Below are 23,310 nucleotides of genomic sequence, written 5' to 3'. Positions count from 1 at the left end.
TGACGGGAGGGTCCCGTAGGCCGGAAGAGCCTGCCGTCCTCTTCGGGTTATCGATCGGGGGTATTTATTGCGCGCCGACCGTGTGCGGAGCACCCAAGTGAGCGTTCCGTCTGTACTTGGAAATTTCTCGTAAGTGCTCAGTATTGAAGTTCCACCAAGTTTCACTTCTCTCTAATAATAATAACGGTGGCATTTGGTAAGCGCTTACTGTGTGCCGAGCACTATTCTAAGCGCTGGGGGAGAGACAGGGTCGTCAGGTTGGCCCGCGTGAGGCTCCCAGTCTTCGTCCCCATTTTACACATGAGGGAACTGAGGCCCCGAGAAGTGAAGTGACTCGCCTACGGTCACACAGCTGACAAGCGGAGGCGCCGGGATTCGAACCCATGACCTCTGCCTCCCGAGCCCGGCCTCTTTCCACTGAGCCGCGCTGCTTCTCTAATACAGGCCGGGGCCCCCAGAACAGCTCCCTGGTTAAGAGAGAGCGACGAGGCCGTGGAGCTCCCAGGGTAGAGAACAGAACCCGGGCCCGGGAGCCCGAGGGACCTGGATTCTAATCCCGGCTCCACCCCGGCGCGCCCCGTGATGGCGGGCGACTCGCTTCGCTTCTCCGTGCCTCGGTTCCCTCATCCGTAAACGGATAGAGCAGGGCCCTGGGACTCGAAAGGTCCCGGGTCCCGGTCCCCGTTCCCCGGCTTTTCTGCTGTGTGACCTCGGGCGGGTCACTTGACTTCTCCGTGCCTCGCCGACCTCATCCGTCCAATGGGGATCAAGACCGTGAGCCCCTTGTGGGACGCGGACCGGGTTCCACCTGACTAGCCGGTCTCTACCCCAGCGCTTAGAACGGTGCTAAACAAGTACCCCGATTTTTTATTATTATTATTATTATTATTAAGCAGCGTGGCTCAATGGAAAGAGCCCGGGCTTTGGAGTCAGAGGTCGTGGGTTCGAATGTCGTCAGCTGTGTGACTGTGGGCGAGTCACTTAACTTCTCCGTGCCTCAGTTCCCTCCTCCGTAAAATGGGGATTAAGCCCGTGAGCCCCACGGGGGACGACCCGATTCCCCCGTGTCCACCCCAGCGCTCAGAACAGTGCTCGGCACGTAGTAAGCGCTTGCTTAACAAATACCAACATTATTATCGTCGTTAAAGTGGAGACTGAGACAGCGAGCCCCCCCGTGGGCCGTGGACTGTGTCCAACCTGATTGATTATCTGGGATGTGGCCGGTGTGCCTGGCCTGTGGTAAGCGCTTAACAGATGGCATAAAATAAGCGCTCAGTAAATTCGATTGAATGAATGAAAAAATTCTCTGCGAGAGGTGGAGAATTATAGGGCATTTTTGCTTCCTGTTCCTTTGGAGAAGCCAAGCGCGGTGATGAAACTGGGCCCTTCCTCTGACCAGGTGAATGTGGCTCGGCGGAAAGAGCCCGGGCTTTGCAGTCGGAGGTCACGGGTTCGGATCCCGGCTCGGCCATTTGTCAGCTGTGCGACTTTGGGCCAGTCGCTTCACTTCTCGGTGCCTCGGTTCCCTCATCCGTAAAATGGGGATGAAGACTGGGAGCCCCACGGGGGACGACCCGATTCCCTTGTATCTCCCCCAGCGCTTAGAACAGCGCTCGGCACCTAGCAGGCCCTTAACAAACACCAACGCCTTCCCCTTTTCAGCCGTGGGTTTCGTGTCCTGAGGTTATAATTTTCTCCTTTGGCCTGCGGTCTCTTTCGCCTCGTGTAGTCGGCCCTCCGCCCGGTGGAATGCAGGTTAGAAGGAGCGTTGCCGGCGACGCGGAATTCAGTAGGTTTCCCCCGTCCCCCTCCCCCCGACTTCAGTTATTCTCCTCACGGTCCCGGGTTTCTCTTCCCAAATCCAGCGCGAGTCTTGTGTCGGGAGAGGAGAGCGGCGTTACCCGCTGGCCCCTCGGCGCGACACTTCCAGTCTGCTCCCTTAACCCTTAAAAATGAAACACCCCCGACCGATCTTCCCAACCCGCCCGCCGTCGCCTCCGTCCGTACCGGAGTTCTGTCTCGCCCCGTTACGGTAGAAGTGGGTTAATATATCGGCAGCGGAAGAACCGCCAGCGATCAGCCGGTAGCCGTTGGCTAACGAGGTCCCGGACGGACGAGAAATCTCGGCGTCGGTGTTTCGCTCCGGGCCGTGCGTGAACTTAACGCTTCGGTCGGTCGGAGGAAGGAGGGAAAACCCCCCAAAAAATAGAAGTCTGGGGATAGACACTTCGCATCTCCATAAATTGCAGACGGCGAAACCTCCGCGAGAGCCGGACGGCGAATCCGTATTTGGAAACACTAATGGGGGTTACTGAGCGGAGGCTGATTTTTCCGCGGTTCGTCCAGCGGATATCTGCATCGATCTCAAAACTGGGTGGTCGGGTTGTCTGGCGGGATTCGTATTGGGTCGAAAGGAGAGATTTTTCGTCGGATTAAGGGCCCGGCCTGTTTTAGAAAAGCGGGAAACTCGCTCCGTTCCGGGAGGGGATCTCACCGCTGCTTCCCGCAAGGACGGCCGTACCGTCGGGCCCGACTCGGAGTCCTGGCGGAGGAGGGCGTCTGTACTCTCGTTATCGTTCGGTGCTAATGTCGTCGTAAGAAAGTAATGTCGGAAAAGCGCCTACCGGAAATGTGACACCAAAGTATCATAAAATCAGAGTACGTAATAAAAAACGGTCGCCACGGCGCCGTAAAAATCACATTCCGTACGTTGGGGAGCGTAAATAGTTTTTAAAATGAAACCGGCGGGTTCCGGGGCCGGGGTGGGGAGAGAAGGGACCGTCACGGGCGGCCGGCAGCTCCCTTTCGGCACCGAGACCCCCTCGTCCCGCCCCGTTCCCTTCCCTCCGCCGTCTGTCCGGGCCGGAGGGGTGCAGACACACGGAGCGACACCCGTGGGAGCTAATAATGATGATAATGTTGGTATTTGTTAAGCGCTTACTGTGTGCCGAGCACCGTTCTGAGCGCTGGGTCGTCCCACGGGGGGCTCACGGTCTTCATCCCCATTTTACAGATGAGGGCGCTGAGGCCCAGAGAAGCGAAGCGACTCGCCCACGGCCACACAGCTGACAAGTGGCAGAGCCGGGATTCGAACCCGTGATCTCTGACTCCAAAGCCCGTGCGCTTTCCACTGAGCCACGCTGCAGTACATCCCCGCGCGGTCGGCGGACGCGTCCCCCCGTCCGCTCCGGGCTTCCGGTCGGGACGTCGGGAACTTCCCGACCCCCGGCCGGGAGGTCGGATCCGTCGGGGGCGCGAGGGGCGGCGGATGGGCACGCGGAGAGGTGTCCGCGACCGGGCCGGGCGCCGGCCGGGGCGCGGTATCGGCAGGGTGCCCGGTCCGCTCCTTCTCCTGACTCGCTCCCTCGGTTCGTCCCCTCTCCCGGCCGCACGGCGGTCAGACGGGTCGTATTTAGCGAGCGCTCACCGCGTGCGGAGCGCTGGGCTGAACGCTTGGGAGAGTCCAGATGGGCGGTAGAGCGGACGCAGTCCCTGCCCGCAGTGAGCTTACGGTCTAGAGGGAGCTTAATTTATGAATATACCCTTGATCCGTCCTCCGCAAGCTCCCCGAGGGTACGGAACGTGTCTGTTGATCGTTCCGTCGTACTCTCCCCGGTGCTCGGTAGAGTGCTCAGCACACAGTGGGCGCTTGATAAATTCAGTCGACCGTTGTCCTTTCCCCAGCACTCGGTACGGGGCTCTGCACTCAGTAAGCACTCAGTAAGTAAGCGCCGTTGTCCTCTCCCAAGCGCGTGGGACAGTGTTTCGCCCACGGTAAGCGCTCAGTGAACGCGACAGACCCACCGCCGACCGGCCGTTGAATGTCCTCTCCCAAGTGCTCAGCACAGCGCTTTGTGAGCGTTTCATAGACGCCACCCATCGACCGATTCCCTCTGCTCCCTCCACCCCCACCCCCCTTCACCTCTCCGCAGCTAAACCCTCTTCTCCCGTCCCGCCCGCTCGGCGCCGCACCCGTCCGCTCGACCGTATGTGTCATCGTCACCCTATTTATTTTGTTTATTTTGTTTAATGGGCCGTACGTCGCCCCGGTTCTATTTAGTCGCCGTTGTTTTCACGAGAAGTTCTTCCCCTCGACTCTATCTGTCGCCGTCGTTCTCGTCCGTCCGTCTCCCCCGACGGGACCGCGAGCCCGTCGAAGGGCAGGGGCCGTCTCTGTCCGTTGCCGACTTGTCCGTTCCAAGCGCTCAGTCCGGTGCCCCGCGCGCAGTAAGCGCCCGATAGATACCGTGGAATGAATGAATGAATGATTGAGCCAAAAGGAAATCCAGGGCCGGGGAGGTGGGGGACGGGGCGGAACGGGAGACCGGCGAGTGGTGCGGAAAGTCAGCCGGGGGTCGTCCCGCCCTCGTCGGACGGTGACGCCGGCGACGATGAATCCTCCCGTGTCGCGCAGGCTTCAGCAGGCAGATGGTGGAGATCCTGACCCGGCACAACATCCAGTACGGCAGTTTCGACATCTTCTCGGACGAAGAAGTTCGCCAGGGGCTGAAGGCCTACTCCAACTGGCCCACTTATCCCCAGCTCTACGTGGCCGGAGAGCTCGTGGGAGGCCTCGACATCGTCAAGGTGGGCGACCCTCTCCTCCCGCCCGGCCCGGCTTTCCCTCGATAGTGACGACGGCGTCCCTTCAGCGCGCGGCTCACGGTCCCGTTTTCCAGAGGGGGTGACCGAGGGCCGGGGAAGGGGCCCGCCCGGGGCCCCGCGGCAGACGGGGGGCCGAGCCGGGGTGGGGACCCGCGCCCCTGTGACTCGAGCCGCCCGCCGGCCCTAGGACGGGAGGCCTGGAGACTGGAAGTCGGCGGCGGGCGGGGGCCGCGTCCGCCGGCTGTGGCGGATCGGACTCCCCCGAGCGCTCGGGACGGCGTCCCGCGCCGAGGAGCGCTCCGTGAAGACAGTCGACGGATCGGGAGTGAATTTACCAGTCATTCAGTGAGCGCTTCCCGCACGGCGCGCGCCGGACGGAGCGCTGGGGAGGGGACGGTACGGTGGAAGCGGCGTGGCTCAGCGGAAAGAGCCCGGGCTTGGGAGTCGGAGGTCATGGGCTCTAATCCCGACTCCGCGCCGTGTGACTTCGGGCAAGTCACTTCTCTGTGCCTCCGTTACCTCATCTGTAAAACGGGGATTAAAAACGCGAGCCCCACGTGGGACCACCCGATCACCTCGTGTCCCCCCAGCGCTTAGAACGGGGCTTTGCCCGTCGTAAGCGCTTAGCAGGTACCACCGTTATCATTATTACCGGTGGTAGATGCGATTCCTCGTCCGCGAGGAGCTTGCGGGCCGCCTGAGCGATGGCCCGCGGGTCCTGAGGAGAAGCTTTTTAGACTCGAGATCTGACAGCGATGATAATAATTAGGGTTTTTGTTAAGCCCTTACTGCGTGCTAAGCCCTGCTCCGAGGCGAGATGCCCCCGGTCGCGATTGGTTTAAATTCCATTTCCCCCATATCCCGGCGGTCGCCGGTATTTAGCGAGCGCTCACGGTGCGCGGAGCGCTGTACCGAGCACCGGGAAGAGTCCGGTGGGGCCCGGCCCCCCGGGGCGGGGAGGTTTGACGGAGCCGAACGTCCGCCCGTCTCTTTCAGCGTGGCTCAGCGGAAAGAGCCCGGGCTTGGGAGTCGGAGGTCGCGGGTTCTGATCCCGGCTCCGCGCGACTTCGGGCAGGTCGCTTAACTTCTCTGTGCCTCAGTTCCCTCATCCGTAAAATGGGGATTCAAACCGTGAGCCCCACGTGGGGCAACCCGATCACCCTGTATCCCCCCGGCGCTTGGAACGGTGCTTTGCACGTAGTAAGCGCTTAACAAATGCCAACCTTATTACTATTATCATTTCAGGAACTCGAAGCCTCTCAGGAACTAGAAACCATTTGCCCGAAGGTCCCGTCGTTAGAGAAGAGGTAAGATGCCGGTCGATTTTTTCTTTTCCCCTCCTCTCGTCCTCTTGCGTCGCGCGATCGTGTAGGCTCCCGAGGCGTCTCCCGCATCCGTCGGCCCTCAGCTTGGCTCGCCTACCGTTTGACCGCCCCCTCGGCCGGACTCTTCGTCGTCACGGCCCGACCCTGGATCCGTCCTTTCATTCGGTCGTATTTACGGAGCGCTTCCCGTGTGCTTACTGGGATGCCGGGGGTATTGGGCGGGAAGGCCCGGGTTTGGGGGGGGCCGGGGGCCGGTCGGTCTGTATCGAGCGCCTGCTTTGCGCAGGGCACTGGACTGAGCACTCGGGACAGTTCGGTCATGTAACTCCCGTTCCCTGCCCACAGTGAGCTTACGGTCTAGAGGGGGAGACGGGCGGTAATAGAAGCGGCGTGAGAAACAGCGTGGTGTAATAGCTAGAGCTCGGGCCTGGGAGGCAGAAGGTCCTGGGTGCTAATCCCACCTCCACCACCTGTCTGCTAGGGTAAGTCACTTCTCAGGGCCTCGGTCACCACATCTGTAAAACGGGGATCGGGACCGTCGGCCCCACGTGGGACAGAGACTGTGTCCAACCCGATTTGCTTACGTCCACCCCACCGCCCGGTACAGTGCCGGGCAGGTAGTAAACGCTCAACGGACGCCGTCGTCATCATTAGTAAGAGAAGTCAATCGGTTACGGATGTGGACTCGAGTACCGTGGGGCCGGGAGGGGGGACGAATAAAGGGAGCGAGTCAGGGCGGCGCAGAAGGGAGCGGGAGAAGAGGGAAGGAGGGCTCAGGGAAGGCCCCTTGGATTCGGAGCCCGCCTGAGGCTTTGCCGCCGACGTCCGTGTGGGATAGAGGACCGTCGTCGAAATCCCCCTAGATCGATCGGTCGATCGGTGGTAATTATTGAGCGCTACTCGTGTGCGGAGCCCCAGGCCGAGTGCCCGGGAGAGGACGGAACGACAGTCGGGAGACACGTTGGCCGCGCACGGCGAGTCTACCGTCCAGAGGGGTCAGAGGTGGGATTCGAACCCAGGCCTCCGTTCGGAGACCGGAAGGCGCGGCGAGGGGAAGCGTCGGCCCCGGCCCGGCCGGCTCAGACCGAGCGGGCCGTCCTCGCGCCTCTCCGCTCCGGGCCCGCTCGGTGTCCCGTGGCTGGCCGGCGTGGCGCGAGGGGGCCGGGGGCCGGTCCCCTCCGCCTCCTCAGGAGCTCCCGGGAGGTGCCCCCCGCCGGCAGACCCCCCCCCCCCCCCCCCCCCCCGCCTGCCACCCTGGGACACGGGTGCTGGGGCAGGCCCGGGCTGGGAGATCCCGAGGACGTCCCCACTCCCCCGCCGCCCTCCCGACGGTGAGGAAGGGCCTCCCGGCCGCTGCGGCTGAGGGGAGGGCTCCCCGAGCCCCGGGGGGAGCCTGGCGATGCCTCCCCCCCCCCCCCCGCCGCGGGGCGGGGCACCGAGCTCGCCCCGGAACGCCGACCACCGATCCCTCAGCCCCCGGGAGGGAGGCGGGCCGGCCGGGGGGGCCCGGGACGCCCCGAGGGACCCGGGGGCTCGGCCTCGTTCGGGAGAGCGGCTTCTGGGGACACCGGCCCGAAGCTGCCGGCGAGTCGGGCCCGCGGTCGGTCCTTCGGTCCGGCTCATTCATTCGTTCGTTCGGTCGAATTTATGGAGCGTTTACTGTGTGCAGAGCACTTTACTAAGCGCTTGGAAAGTCCAGGAGAAGCAGCGTGGCTCAGTGGAAGGAGCCCGGCCCTGGGAGTCGGAGGTTATGGGTTCTAATCCCGCAGCTGTGCGACCGTGGGCGAGTCACTTAACTTCTCTGTGCCCCAGTGACCTCATCTGTAAAACGGAGATGAAGACTGCGAGCCCCACGTGGGACAGCCTCATTACCTTGTACCCCCCTCAGCGCTTAAACAGTGCTTGGCAGGCAGTAAGCGCTTAACAGATGCCGTCGTCATTATTAAGATCGTTACAGTTCAACAGCAGATAGCCAACAGTGGGCTCACAGCCCGGAACAGGGAGCACTTACCGTGTGCAGACCACTGGACCAAACGCTTGGGCAGCAGTCAGTAAACCGGTCAGATTGTATTTCTTGAGCACTTACCGCGTGCAGAGCACCGTACCGAGCTCTTGTCTTACGCTGTCCGGTCATCGCCGACCCGTAGCGACTCCATGGACGCGTCTCCCGGGATGCCCCGCTCTCCGTCTGCGACGGATCTGGGAGTGGATCCGCAGGGTTTTCTTGGGTCGGAAAATCTGAAAGTGGTGGACCATCGCCTCCTTCCGCGCAGCAGACTCGAGCCCCCGCCCTCGACTCTCTCCCGGGCCGCCGCTGCCCGGCACGGGGGAGTTTCGGCTCGGAGCCGACGGCCCGCCGCTCGCCAGCCACCGGCCGAGCCTGGGGACGGAACGGCCGGGCCTCGGCTTCCCTCTCCCTCGCGTAGTCGAGACCGGTAGAGGACTGGAAACCCTTGCTTGGTAGGGTGCACGCTAACGATATGACAGAAGTAGCGGTCCCGTTCCCTGCCCACAACGGGCTTACAGTCCAGTGGGGGAGACAGACGTCAGTAGGAATGAATAGGTTATTTATAATACAGAATTTAGGAGATATACATTCACATCCCCCCAAAGTTGCATTTTTTCCCCCGTTTTTTTTCCCCTCCTCTTCCTCGCCAAACTCCGCGGCCCCGGTAGATGCCATCCGTCGACATTCCCGACAGAAAATCAGATCGCGCCGTCGGCGGGTGTGGAAGCGGATATCCGACGTAATCAAAATATTAAGATTAAAGCATCGGACCCCGGTGGGTCCGGCAGCCGGAGCCCGTCCCCGCTCGGCCTCTCCGAGGTCTCACGTCGCAACCCCCGCGTCCCGGCTTCCGGAACTGTGGGAGAGGGGCCCGCTTCGCTCGGAACGGGGCCTCCCGCGGCCGATCCCGGAAAAAGTCTCTCCAGGCTCCCTTACCGGTTCCTTTATTTTTTTGGTTTCCTCGGGACTCTTGCGTTTCGAGGCTTAAATTGCAACTTTTAGAAACCTCACTGCTTCAGAAGTAATATCGTCGTTTACGGCGGCTTAGGGAGAGGAGGAAATAAAAGGAAATATAAATGCCTTCGCTCGGCGACTGCGTCACGGGGAAGCGGCAGACCGTCGTCCCCTCGCCCCTCGGATATGAATGTTAATGATGGAGTAGGCGCGGAAGTAGACTTTAATCATCGGACGGAGCCATTTCATCTCTCTCTCTCCTCTCTTTAGGCTTCAAGAACTCACGAATAAAGCTTCCGTGATGCTCTTCATGAAGGGAAACAAACAGGTAAAGAACTCAGAAACGGTCGCGCCCCTCGTCTCTCTGGGTTTTCAAAACGGCAGCGGGGGGGCCGTCAGCCGGTCTTCTCCCGCTCGAGCTGATGAAGCCGCGGCGGTATCGGGAAGCCGTCCCGGTTTTAATCGGTGATCACGTAGACCGCACCACGTAAGCTGCGACTCTCGACGGCTCCGTCGGCGACGTCTCAGCGGGCCGCGTCTCCTTGCCTCGCCGAACCCCGGGAGTCGACCCGGTCGGCTCCGCCGTAACGCCTCGGTACCGCCGGTGCGATTGTCCCCGTGGCGGCGTCGGGTGATTTCTAGCGGTCCCTGGGCGTCGGGGGCCGCCGGGGGGGGGGGGGGGGGGACGGCGCTGCGCCGGATCCGTCGGCCTCCACGACGTCGGGCGAGCGACCCCGGGCGCGGGGCCCGGAGAGCGGCCGAGAAGGAGGAAAGGATCCGATCCCGGCCCCGTTTGGCGGGGATACGGATGTCGGTCTAAAGTAAGCGACTAGATGGGCTTAAAACCGGCTCTTCAGAATCGATAGGTTTTAATCCTTCCTTCCCGTTTAGCAGCCGGAGCCTCGCAGATGGCAGTTCGGGAAGAGCAGAGTCAGGACTGTTTTCTCAGCGGGAGACGGTACCGTCTTCCAAAATGGGGAGCGGCCTTTGTTAAGCACTCGCTGTGCTGAGCCCCGGGGTGGATCCGAGATCATCAGGTCCCACGTGGGGCTCACAGAGTAGGAGGGAGAACGGGGATCGGATCCCCGTCCCGCAGGTGAGCGAAGTGACCTGGACCAGGTCAGCAAGGAGGCCGACGCGGCGGCAGTCGAGGTGGGATAGGAGAAGTGCTCGGCTTAACGTCGTAGCGGTTTGGACGGAGGGGGAAGGGTGGATTTTAGCGATGGTCGAACTGAGGGGATCTGGTGACGTCGAATATGTGAGGTGAATGAGAGAGATCAGTGGAGATGACTGTGGGTTTAGGAGTCAGGGAGGAGGGTGGGAAAGTCCAGGGGGAGGACGCGGTTTTGGGGGGAATGTGCGCAGTAATGTTTTGGGTGTGTTAAATCTGCGATGTCAGCGGGATATCCAAGTAGAGGTGTCCCGAAGGCGGGAGGAAGTGCGAAGCTGCAGAGAAGGAGAGAGATCGGGGCTGGAGATGGAGATTTAGGAATTATCTGAAGCTGATTTGTGGAAGCGGATTTCCACAGAGATGGTAGTTGAAGCCATGGGAGTGAAGGAGTTCTCCAGGGCGGTGGGTTTAGACTCAACTCTGTCCCCATCTCTGTACCCCGCTCTTTGACTCTGTCCCCGACTTTCACTCCCTCTTTTATTGTTTTCTTTAAGATATTTGTTAAGCGCTTCTTATGTGGCAGCCACTGTTCTAAGCACTGGGGTAGATACAGGCCAGTCAGGTCGGACGTAGTTCCTGGCCACAAGAGGCTCACCGTCTCGATCCCCGTTTTACAGATGAGGGAACCGAGGCCCCAGGTCACCGGTAGGCAGAACTGGGATTGGAACGCAGATCCTCTGACTCCCGGGCCTGGGCTCTTTCCGCTCGGCCACACTGCTGCTTCCCCCTCTCTGTCCTGGGTTTCGTTCCCGCCTCCGTCCCCCCCCCCCGGGTGGAGATCTCGGTTGTGACTCCCGTGTGGGACGGGGACCGCCTCTGATCGTAATCCCACCTCCGCTTCCTGTCAACTGCGTGACCTTGGGCCAGTCGTTTCAGTTCTCTGGTTCTCAGCTCATCTCTAAAATGGGGACGAAGACGGTGAGTGAGCCCCACGAAGGACAGGGACTGTGTTGTATATCTACCCCGGCGCTTAGAACGGCGCTTGGCCCATAGTAAGCGCTTAAAAATATTATAGAGAAGCAGCACAGAGTAGTGGCTAGAGCACGAGCCTGGGAGTCAGATCATGGGTTCGAATCCCGGCTCCGCAAGTCACTTCTCCGGGCCTCAGTTCCCTCATCCGTAAAACGGGGACGGAGGCTTGGAGCCCCACGTGGGACGGGGACCGTATCCGACCCGCTTTGCTCGTATCCACTCCGGCGCTTAGTACAGAGCCTGGCACATAGTAAGCACTGAAAAAATACCATGATGATGATGATGATGATGATGATGACGACGATAGCCTAGCCCCCGCAGCCAGCCTTCAGCACCGGGCCGGACACGTAGGTTAATAGCCCCTTTCCCGGTGCCGTAGCTGAGGGGGGCCGGCGGCCCCGAAGTCTCTAACTGGGCCTTGCTTCCCGCGGGCTCAGGGGAGATTCCTCTGGTCCCCAGATGCCCCCACGGGGCCCAGCTCCGCCTCTCCATGGCGCCCGTCGGTTGGGCCGTGCCGGGTGGGCTGCCTTGCCCGGCCCCGTGGGCTTCCGGCTCTGTTCTTGTCTACCCGGGCCTGGGCTGTGGCACGTTCACCCACACCGGCTCCCGCCAGGACTCGCCCGCCTCCTGGGGAGTCTTCCCCGCCCTCCCCCTCCTCCTCCTCCTCCTCTTCTTTCTCCTCCCCCCGCCGGTCACCCTCCTCCCCTCCTCGCCGTGTGGCCCCGGTTCGTTGCCCGCCGCCGATGGAGCCAGAGGAGCCGGCGTCCGCGGCGAGCCGGGCGAAGGTCTGTTCTCCGGACTAAGCCTTCAGCTGGGTTTCCGTTTTCTCTTCCTCCAGATGGCCAAATGCGGATTCAGCAAGCAGATTCTAGAAATTCTGAACGACAGCGGGTAGGTGACTTTTCGTTTTCGCCGGGTACGTTTGCGCTCTCCCCGAATGGCGCTAGCGGAAAGGGCGCTTCCCCTCCTTTCCCGTCACGGAGGCTGTAGCTTGGATGCCCTTTTCTACGTGCCCGCCCGACTGCTTTACGAAAGACGGCCTCTCCCCCCGGGCCGTTGAAGAACCGCAGATTGGGAGCCTGAGGTGGTGGTCCTCGGGCCGACTGGCTAAGGAATACCGGTCCCCGGGGCTACTTGGTTAAGGGCCGGTTGTTGTCAGGGCCGGTTGGCTATGGGCTGGTGATTCTCGGGTCCAATTGGCTGAGAACTATTGGTCCTCGGGGCTGATGGGCTGAGAACTCTTGGTCTTCCGGACCGTTTGGCTGAGGACTTGTGGTCTTCGGGCGATGGGCTAAGAGCCGGTGGACCTTGGGGCCGATTGCCTAAGGACCGCTAGTCCTCGGGCCAGTGGGCTATGTATTGGTCCTTGGGGGCAATCGGTTAAGAAATAGTCGTCCTCAGGGCTGATCGGCTAAGAACCGTTGGTCCTCGGGGCCGATCGACTAAGAACTGTGGGTCCTCGGGGCTGATGGGCTGAGAACTATCGGTATTTCGGGACCGATTGGCTAAGAGCTGGTGGACCTTGGGGCCGATCGACTAAGGACTTCTGGGCCTCGGGCCAGTTGGCTAAGAACCGTTGCTCCTTGGGGGCAATCGGTTAAAAAATAGTCGTCCTCAGGGCTGATCGGCTAAGAACTCTTGGTCCCTGGGGCCGACTGACTAAGAACTATTGGTCCTCGGGCCGAATGGCTAAGAACCGTTGGTCCTCGGGCCGATCGGCTAAGTGATATTGGTCTTCAGGCCCCATCGGCTAAGAACCACTGGTCTTCAGCACCGATTGACTAAGAGGAATCGATCCTCTGGGTCGATTGGCTCAGAAGCACTGGTCTTCAGTGCCGATTGGCTAAGAACCGTCCATTCAGTCGTATTTATTGAGCGCTTACGTGTGTGCAGAGCACTCTACGAGGGGCTTGGAAAGTGCAATTCAGCGGTAGGGAGACAGTTCCCTGCCCACGGTGGACTTGGTCTTCGGGGCCGATCGGCTAAGGACCGGGGGTCCTCGGGGTGGATCAGCTAAGAACCTCTGAGGAGAAGCTTCCGGCGCGACCCGTCCTCTCGTTCGTCACCTTTGGCTCCAGACCCGCCCGGCGATGTCCAGTGAGCGGGAGAGCTGAAGGTGGAGGGGCTGGGTCAGAGCGGGGAGATCCCGCCTGCTCGCTCTGCCAGCCTCCACTCCAAAACACGGATGCGGCGGGGCCTAGGGGAGACACCCCGGACCTGCCAGGCGGAGGACCTGGATTCTAATCCTGGCTCCGCCCCCCCCGTCTGCTGCATGCTCTTTAGCAAACCGCTTAATCGATGGTATCTATTGGGCGCTTACTACGCGCAGAGTACCGTGCCGAGCGCTTGGGAGAGCACCGTACAACAGAATGAGCAGGCACATTCCCCGCCCATAACGAGCTAAACTTCTCTGGGCCTCAGTTCCCCTTTTTTCCCTCCTTCTCAGACTGCGGGCCCCATGTGGGACGGGGACTGTCTCCGACCTAATTGACTTTTATCTACCCAGGCGCCCGGAACCGTGTTTGTCACTTAGTAAGTGCCTAACAAATACCATAAAAAAAAATAAAAATCTTCCCACCCACACCACCGCCATCCTCCCTGACTCATAACCTTGGTATCCTCCTTGACTCATCTCTCTCGTGTAACCCATACCAAATCCTGTCAGTTCTGCCTTCAGCATAGCACGAAAATCCATCCATTCCTCTCCACCCAAACTGCTTATTTGATCCAAGCCCGCCTCCGCTGACCTCCCAGCCTCCTGTCTCTTCCCTCTCCAGTCCCTCCTTCATTCTGCTGCCCAGATTGTTTTTGTTAAAAAAAAAAAAAAAAAAAAATCAGCCCACATAGTAAGAATAATTATGGTACTTCTTTGCGGTGTGGTCTCGGGCGAATCACTTCCCTTTTCTGGGTCTCAGTTCCCTCATCTATAAAATGGGAATTGAGACCGTGAGCCCCACGTGGGCCGGGGACTGTGTCCACCCTGATTTGCTTGTATCCACCCCAGCGTCTAGTACGGTTCCTGGCTCACAGTAAGCGTTTAACAGAGACGACGCTTATTATTACTGTGGCCCCCTTAAGCATTCGATACTTTTCACATTCCTTTCCACATCCGTATCCTCTACCATTTCCTGTCTCTGAAATCTCCTGTAATCTCCGTCTCCCCACAAAGACTGTCAGCTACTGGTTGGCAGGGATCAAGTCTACCAACTCTGTAGTATCCTACTTGACTAAGTGCTGTTTAGTCCAGTGCTCTGCCCACAGGAAGCGCTCAGTAAATGCCGTGGATTGATTGATTGCAGTGCCAGAGGCCAATAGGGATTTTTCTAAGGAAAACTCAACCGTAGGAGATTTGGTCCCGTTGTCTAAAAGAGGATTCTTGCCTCTCGGTCAAGTCGACGGGCTCAGAATATGTGAGGTGATGAAGGATAATAAGATTGATTTTGGAAAATCGGGCTTTTATAAAGGGGGGGAAGAAAAAGAATGTCCTAAAAAGATCTTGTAACTTTTCCAAAACTTCATTTCTTGCAGTGTGGAGTATGAGACCTTTGATATATTAGAGGATGAAGAGGTAGGCCGGGCGCTCTAGATTCTTTCTCGCGATTCTCCTCATTTAACCGTACTTACGTCGAGGGCTGCTGGGGAAGGTCTAAATATATAAAATAATGATTTCTCTAGGTGAGGCAAGGATTAAAAACCTACTCAAACTGGCCAACGTACCCTCAGTTATATGTGAAAGGTGAGCTCGTCGGAGGATTGGATATCGTTAAGGTAAGAACCGAAGCCTTTTTTCTTCCCCCCCCCGTTGAAAGAACGATCCTTTTCTAGAAGTAGTCTTTTGCCGGTCTATAATAGTGCTTTCAGGGAAGCAGTCGACGATAGGATCACGCTAATTCATCTTGGGTTAATAATAGCGATAATCACTCTGGTATCCGTTAAGCCATTACTATATGCGAAGCACTGTTCTAAGCCCTGGGGTAGATACAAGATAATGGGCTTGGACAACAGTCCCTGTCCCACACTCTTAATCCTCATTTTGCAGGTGAGGCAACTCGGGCCCAGAGAAGGAAAGTGACTTGCCCGGGGTCACACAGCAGACGGGGGGATGGAGCAGGGGGCAGGGACAGGGGGAGGGGACGGGGGAGGAGGCAGGGGACAGGGGGAAGGGGCAGGGGACAGGAATAGACTGTGCGCCCGTCAAAGGGCAGGGAGTGTCTCTATCTGTTACCGATTTGTCCGTTCCAAGCGCTTAGTCCAGTGCTCTGCACATAGTAAGCGCTCAATAAATACGATTGAATGAATGAACGAACAGGGAGGTGTGAGCCCCCTGTGGGACGGGCTGTGTCCAACCTGATTACCTCGTGTCTACCACAGTGCCTAGAACCGTACCTGGCACATAATAAATGCTTACGAGCTACCAAAGAAATGAATAAAAAAGCTTCCCGTTCGCCTCGGGGTTAGCTGCTTCCCGGCGGGGAAGGATGACCACGAACCCAGGCGTCCGGCTGCCCCTCTCTCCTACCTACGGGGCCGGGGTAGGGCGGGACGGAGGCGTGAGCGGGGACCCCAGCTCGGGTCTGCCCTGGACGGGCCCCGTGCGACCTCATCTGACCCCACCTTGCCTTCGTCAGACCCTTAAGATTAGAGAAGCAGCGTGGCTCAGCGGCTCGGGAGTCAGAGGTCGTGGGTTCTAATCCCGGCTCCGCCGTTGATCAGCCGTGTGACTTCGGGCAAGTCACTTTGCTTCTCTGTGCCTCGGTTCCCGTATCTGTAAAATGGGAATGAAGACTTGGAGCCCCACGTGGGACAACTTGCTTACTTGACTACCCCAGTGCTTAGAACAGTACTTGGGCACAGAGTAAGCGCTTAACGAATACCATCATCATTATTGTTGTTGTTATTATTTCCCCTCCACCACCTCTGCGGGAGTCCCCCTTCAGCCTTTCCTCTTCTCCCCTTTCTCGGCCCCCTCTCCCCTCCGCCCAGTTTTCCTCCTTTTCCACCCTTCGGTCCGTCCGTCCGACTCCGTGTCTCCCCGTTCTTCCTCCATCCCTCTTCTCCTCTCCCCGCCCTTCCTCCGTCTCTCCGTCTCCTCCCACCCTCCCCCTTTCCCACTTAAATGAGGGCGCGCGTAGAGACGCAACCTCTTTAGTTCAAAGTTTATGCATTTTAATCCGGCAGGATTCCGCTTTAAAACCGTGCGAAGGGATTTAAATGTCAGATTCCATTTGATATTTTCAGTTTCGTCCTCAGAGGGGTTGCATTTTCGCCTCATTTTTGCCAACTCGTTGGGGTTTTTTTTAATCCTTCGGATGGGTTTCGGCTTCAGAACGCGTTCCGTAAAGTGTTTCGTTCTGTTTTTTCTCAGGAACTGAAAGAAACTGGAGAATTGCTATCTACGCTAAAAGGGGAAAATTAGTGCACGTTATTGATGAAACCTAAAAGTCACCAGAAAAGTTGAATAGACGTGGAACGATACATGATTTAGTTCCAGGGAGTGGACAAGAAGTAGAAAAAGGATTCAGAATCTGCTCGGCTTACTTCACGGAATTGTGCTTAAATTAAATTTCTTCCCCCCCCCCCCCCCCCCCCCCCCCCCCCCCCCCCCCACCCAAAGTACTACTGTGTAAACCTTGAAATTCAATGAAAATGAATGGTCAAAAACTGGTTTCCTTTGGTTTGCTCTGTGTACGTATTCCCGTTCTACACGACTTCGAGATTTTTTTCCACCGTTAAAGCTCGAGAAGCAGCCTGGCTTAGTGGAAAGGGCACGGGCCTGGGAGTCAGAGGACCTGGGTTCTAATCCTGGCTCCGCCACGTGTCTGCTGGGTGACCTTGGACAAGTCGCTTCACTTTTCTGTGTCTCAGTTCCCTCATCTACAAAATGGAGATTAAGACCGTGAGCCCCACGTGGGACAGGAACTGTCCAACCTGATTAGCTTGTATGGGTACTGAACGTTTCTCCCAATTCTGTTGTAGCGTTCTCTCTGAAGCACTTAAATACGGTGCTCCGCACACAGTAAGTACTCGATAAATACACTCGATTGATGATAATTATGGTACTTGTTAAGTGCTGCTTATGTGCCAGACACCGTACTAAACGTTGAGGTGGATCCCGGCTCTGCCGCTTTCAGCTGTGTGACTGTGGGCAAGTCACTTCACTTCTCTGTGCCTCAGTTGCCTCCTCTGTAAAATGGGGATGAAGACCGTGAGCCTCACGTGGGACAACCTGATGACCCTGTATCTGCCCCAGCGCTTAGGACGGTGCCCTGCCCATAGTAAGCCCTTAACAAATACCGACATTATTATCATTATTATTACAAGTAAAATGATTTGGACCCAGTCCCTGTCCCACGTGGGGCTCACAGTGTGGATCCCCGTTTTACAGATGAGGGAACTGAGGCACAGACAAGAGTGCCTTGTCCAGGGTCACACGGCAGACAAGTGGTGGAGCCGGGATTAGGAGAAGCAGCGTGGCTCAGTGGAAAGAGTCCGGGCTTGGGAGTCAGAGATCATGGGTTTGAGTCCCGGCTCTGCCACTTGTCAGCTGTGTGACTTCGGGCGAGTCGCTTCACTTCTCGGTGCCTCAGTTCCCTCATCTGTAAAATGGGGATGAAGACTGTGAGTCCCACGTGGGACAGTCTGATTCCCTTGTGTCTACCCCAGCGCTTAGAACAGTGCTCTGCACATAGTAAGCGCTTAACAAATACCAACATTATTATTAGAACCCATGACCTTCTGATTTCCTGGCCTGCGTTCTATCCGCTACGCCGTGCCGCTCCGGGGAAGCAGGGTGGCCTAACGGAAAGAGCCCGGGCCTGGGAATCGGGGGACCTGGGTTCTTATCCCTGCTTTGTCGTTACCTGCTTTGTGGCCTCGGGCAAGTCACTTAGCATCTCTGGGCCTCTGTTTCCTCATCTGTCAGATGAGGATTCAATATCCGGTCTCGATAATGCCCGTGATTATCTTCTATCGTCATGCTACCTCAGTGCTTAGTACAGTGCTTGACACGCAGTAAGTGCCACCGAATACCATGGTTATCATTTCTAGTACTATCTAGAAGTAGCGTGACTTAGCGGATAGAGCCCGGGAGTCAGAAGGTCCCGGATTCCAATCCCGACTCCGCCACCTGTCCGCTGCGTGACCTTGGGTGAGCGTCACCGGTCGCCCGGGGATGGGTTCAGGAATCGGCGCGGCGAGAGAGAGACCACGGTCCGAAAGACCGAGTTTACACAAATCGATCACGTGGGCGAACTGAACTTCCTTTCTGGGAAAGATATAATTAATTATTCTGGTCGTGGCGAATCGGACTTCCCTTTCGGGAAGAACATGATTATTCGATTACTTGGACGTGGCAAATTGAACTTCCCTTTCGGGAGGAGGACGATCTATGGAATTATTTGGATGCGGCGAATCGAACTCCCCTTTCGGGAGGAATGTGATTATTCACTTATTTGGATGCGGCGAATCGAACTCCCCTTTCGGGAGGAATGGGATTAATGATATTGGAGCTTCCCTACCGGGAGGGATAATACTCAGGCGTTAGTTGCGGGTGGTGAAACACCTAGCTCCCACCCATCGACGCCTCCCACCCGGGAGGGATCCGCTCGCGCGTGCCCCGCCCGTGGCGGAGCGGCCTGGCCGCCAGCCGCCCGAGCGTTCAGCGGGACACCGGGCCGTCCCCCGGCTCCTCGCCGGGTTGGGGCCGAGCGGGCATCCCGCGCTGCGGGCCGGGGTGGCCGGCGGCCTGGTGCTGTGAGTCTGGATCCGCTACCCCGGAGGTCAGAGGCCGCGGGGATATACTACCCGCAGATGCAGCCTGGCGTAGTGGATGGAGCCCGGGCCCGGGAGTCAGAAGGCCTTGGGCTCCGACTCATTTTCCACATGAGGTCACTGAGGCCCAGAGAAGTAAAGTGACTCGCCCAAGGTCACCCAGCAGTCACGTGGCAGAACCCCCGTCCTCTGACTCCCTCGGCCTTTTCTCCCAAGGACCCGACACAGAGTCAGCACGCTTGGCTCCTCCAATGCCAACCTTCTCACCGGGCTTCCATCTCGTCCGTCTCTCCGCCGATCTCTTGGCCGTGTCCTGCCTCTGGCCTGGAGCGCCCTCCCTCCTCGTATCCGACAGAGTTACTCTGCCCTCCGCTTTCGACCTGCCCCAGTCTACTCATGTGTAAAATGGGCATTGAATACCTCTTCTCCCTCCCCCTTAGATTGTCAACCCCATTTAGGGAAGGGATTGTGTCCTGCCCAATTATTTCGTATCTGCTCCATGGTTTAGAACAGTGCTTGACACAGAGTCCACTGACTCCTCGCCCACATCCCGCCCCGGCCTAGAACACCCTCCTCCCACCCGGACTTTAGAACAGTGCTCGGCACGTAGTAAGTGCTGAACAAATATCATCATTGTTATATCAGTGACTCTCCCCTCCTTCAAAGCCTTACTGATGGTACATCACCTCCAAGAGGCCTTCCCAGACCAAGCGGCGTGGCTCAGTGGAAAGAGCCCGGGCTTGGGAGTCGGAGGTCGTGGGTTCGACTCCCGGCTCTGCCACTCGTCAGCTGTGTGACCGTGGGCAAGTCACTCCTCCGGGCCTCGGTTACCTCATCTGTAAGATGGGGATTAACTGTGAGCCTCACGTGGGGCAACCTGATGACCCCGTATCTACCCCAGCGCTTAGAACGGAGCTCTGCGCAGAGTAAGCGCTTAAATACCAACATCATTAAGCTCCCCTTTTCCTCATCTCCCACTTCCCTCTGCATCTCCCCGACTCGCTCCCTTGGCTCTTCCCCTCTCCCAGCCCCACGACACCTGTCCGTAGCTGTACTTCATTAATGTCCGTCTCCCTCTCTAGACCGTCGGCTTGGGTGGGCGGGGAATGTGTCTGTTACGATGTTAAATTGTACTCTCCCAAACTCAGTAGAGCGCTCTGTACACGGTAGGGGCTCAGTAGATACCACTGACTGACGGCCGCAGGTCCAAGATGATGCAGAAGGGAGAGGGAGGCCGGGGAAAAGAGGGCTTAATCTGGGCAGGCCCCTTTGGGAGTCCACGTCTCCGCACTCGTATCTGACGGAGTGACTCTCCCCACCACCTTCAAAGGCTTATGGAAGGCCCCTCTCCTCCAAGAAGCCTTCCGTGACTAATCGCCCTTTTCCTCTTCTCCCTCTCCCTTCTGCGTCTCCCCGACTTGCTCCCGTTCTTCATCCTCCCTCCCTCGCAGCCCCACGGCACTGATGTCCATCTCTCTCATTTATGTATTTCTATTCATGTCTGGCTCCCCCACTCTAGATCGTAAGTTTGTTGTGGGCGGGGGATGTGTCTGGTTCTTGTTGTATTGTCCTCTCCCGAGGACTTCAGTACAGTGCTCTGCACACAGTAAGTGCTCAATAAATACGATCGGACGACTGACTTTAAAGCAGTCAGTCCCCTGTCCCCTCCTATCTCACCTCGTTACTCTCCGACTATTCCTTCGATAGTATTTATTGAGCGCTTACTATGTGCCGAGCACTGTACTAAGCGCTTGGGATGTACGATTCGGCAACAGATAGAGACAGTCCCTGCCCGTTGACGGGCTTACGGTCTACAACCCAGCTCGCGCACTCCGCTCCTCTAATGCCAACCTACTCACTGTAATAATAGTAATAATGATTTTAATTAGCGTGGCATTTGTTAAGCGCTTACTACAGTGCCAGGCACTGTACTAAGCACGGGAGTGGCTACAAGCAAATCAGGTTGGACCCGGTCCCCGTCCCGCTGGGGGCTCACCGTGTCATCCCCCTTTTCCAGATGAGGGAACCGAGGCCCGGGGAAGTGAAGTGACATACCCAAGGTCACACAACGGACGGCTGGAGGAGCCGGGATTAGAACCCACGACCTCCTGACTCCCAGGCCCGGGCTCTCTCCACCGCACCGTGCTGCTTCCCACTCTTCCTCGATCTCGTCTTTCTCGCCGCCGACCTCTTGCCCACATCGAGCCTCCGGCCTGGAATGCCCTTCCTCTTCATCAATCAATCGTGGATATTGACTAAGAGCTTACTGAGTGCTCAGCATTGTACTAAGCCTTGGTTGACCCGTTCTCTGCCCACATTGAGCTTGCAGACTAATAATAATAATAATACTAATCATAATGTTGGGATTTGTTAAGCGCTTACTATGTGCAGAGCACTGTTCTAACTGCTGGGGTAGATACAGGGTCAGGTTGTCGCACGTGAGGCTCCCAGTTAATCCCCATTTTACAGATGAGGTAACTGAGGAACAGAGAAGTGAAGTGACTCGCCCACGGTCACAGACCTGACGAGTGGCAGAGCCGGGAGTCGAACCCACGACCTCCGACTCCCAAGCCCGGGCTCTTTCCACTGAGCCACGCTGCTTCTTAGTAGCCGCGCTGCTTCTTAGTAATGATAATAATAATAATAGTAATAGTAATGATAGTGATGACTTTTGTTAAGCATTTACTATTCATTCGATAGTATTTATTGAGCACTTACTATGTGCCAAACACTGTTCTCAGCCCTGGGCAGGGGCGGGGGAATACAAGGCGATCAGGTTGTCCCCCATGGGGTTCACAGTCTTAATCCTCATTTTGTAGATGAGGGAACCGAGGCACTGAGAAGTTCAGCGACTTGCCCAAAGTCACACAGCTGACAGGTGGCAGAGCCAGAATTAGAACCCGTGACCTCCGTCTCCCAAGCCCGGGCTCTTTCCACACCGCTTCTTGATTATGAACAAATGATTTATGGAGCACTGTATAAAAGTGCTCAGGGGCTAAGGTTGGGGTGAAAAACCATACGTCCAAAGGGGACACATTCGTAGTTGACAGACCTCTACCCTCCTTATCTTCAAATCATTACTAAAATCACATCTCCAAGAGACCTTCCCTAATACCTCCTTAATAATATTAGTATTAACTTATTATTATTATTATTATTATTATTATTAATAAGAAGCAGCGCGGCTCAGTGGAAAGAGCATGGGCTTTGAAGTCAGAGGTCATGGGTTCGAATCCCGGCTCGGCCACCTGTCAGCTGTGACTTTGGGCAAGTCACTTCACTTCGCGGTGCCTCAGTTCCCTCATCTGTAAAATGGGGATGAAGACCGTGAGCCCCCCGTGGGACAGCCTGATTCCCCCGTGTCTCCCCCAGCGCTTAGAACAGTGCTCGGCATATAGTAAGCGCTTAACAGATACCAACATTATTATTATTATTATTGTTAACTTCCCCAACTCTTCACCCTCTCTTTGTGTCACCTATACACCTGGGGCTGAACCCCCTAAAAGCTTGATTCCCCACCCCGGTCCCACAGCCCTTATGCTTCTAACCTCTATTTATTTTAATATTCATTCATTCAATAGTATTTATTGAGGGCCTACTATGTGCAGAGCACTGTACTAAGCGCTCGGAATGGACAATTCGGCAACAGATAGAGACGGTCCCTGCCCATTGACGGGCTCCCGGTCTAATCGGGGGAGACGGACGGACAAAAACGAGACAACTCAATCACAATAAATAGAATCAAGGGGATGGACACCTCATTAACAAAATAAATAGGGTAATAAAATAAATAGGGTAATAAAAATATATATAAATCCATCTTTGCCCTTAGACAATAAGCTCCTCGAGGGCAGGTATCCTGCCTACCAATTCTACTGTACTGTCTTTAGTACTTAGACTAGAGAAAGAAGCAGCATCGCCGCGTGGCTCAGTGGAAAGACCCCGGGCTTGGGAGTCAGAGGTCATGGGTTCTAATCCCGGCTCTGCCGCTTGTCTGCTGTGTGACTTTGGGCAAGTCACGTCACTTCTCTGGGCCTCAGTTACCTCATCTAAAATGGGGATTGAGACTGCGAGCCCTACCTGGGACAACCTGATCTCCTTATATCCCCCCAGCGCTTCGAACAGTGCTTGGCACATAGTAAGCGCTTAATAAATGCCATTATTTAGAGAAGGAGCGTGGCTCAGTGGAAAGAGCACGGGCTTGGAAGTAGAGGTCACGGGTTCGAAGCCCAGCTCTGCCGCTTGTCAGCTGTGTGTGACTGTGGGCAAGTCACTTCACTTCTCTATGCCTCAGTTCCCTCATCTGTAAAATGGGGATGAAGACTGTGAGCCTCACGTGGGACAACCGGATGACCCTGTATCTACCCCAGAACAGTGCTCTGCGCATAGTAAGCGCTTAACAAATACCAACATTATTATTATTATTATTATTAAATGCCATTATTATTATTATTAGATTCCGGGCCTGGAGTCAGAAGGACTTGGGTTCTAATCCCAACGCTGCC

The 23,310-nt window shown here is 57.1% G+C and overlaps 1 protein-coding gene across 1 annotated transcript in view; it reads left to right on the top strand.

Annotated features, from left to right (window-relative positions):
- GLRX3 (glutaredoxin 3) overlaps positions 1 to 16,639 on the top strand; it is a 29,834-nt gene extending 13,195 nt beyond the window's left edge. The window contains exons 5-11 of the mRNA XM_029061371.2: positions 4,415 to 4,587; positions 5,851 to 5,912; positions 9,163 to 9,220; positions 11,874 to 11,926; positions 14,564 to 14,603; positions 14,711 to 14,803; positions 16,401 to 16,639. Coding sequence (XP_028917204.1) covers positions 4,415 to 4,587; positions 5,851 to 5,912; positions 9,163 to 9,220; positions 11,874 to 11,926; positions 14,564 to 14,603; positions 14,711 to 14,803; positions 16,401 to 16,451 — 530 coding nt within the window. The 3' untranslated portion in view covers positions 16,452 to 16,639. The remainder of the gene's footprint in view (positions 1 to 4,414; positions 4,588 to 5,850; positions 5,913 to 9,162; positions 9,221 to 11,873; positions 11,927 to 14,563; positions 14,604 to 14,710; positions 14,804 to 16,400) is intronic.
- The last annotated feature ends 6,671 nt before the right edge of the window (positions 16,640 to 23,310 follow it).

This window comes from Ornithorhynchus anatinus, chromosome 3 (assembly GCF_004115215.2).
Source record: "Ornithorhynchus anatinus isolate Pmale09 chromosome 3, mOrnAna1.pri.v4, whole genome shotgun sequence".
NCBI classification, from domain to species: Eukaryota; Metazoa; Chordata; class Mammalia; order Monotremata; family Ornithorhynchidae; genus Ornithorhynchus; species Ornithorhynchus anatinus.
The sequence above is the reverse complement of the archived record's forward strand: the minus strand, read 5'-3'. Positions and strand labels throughout refer to the sequence as shown.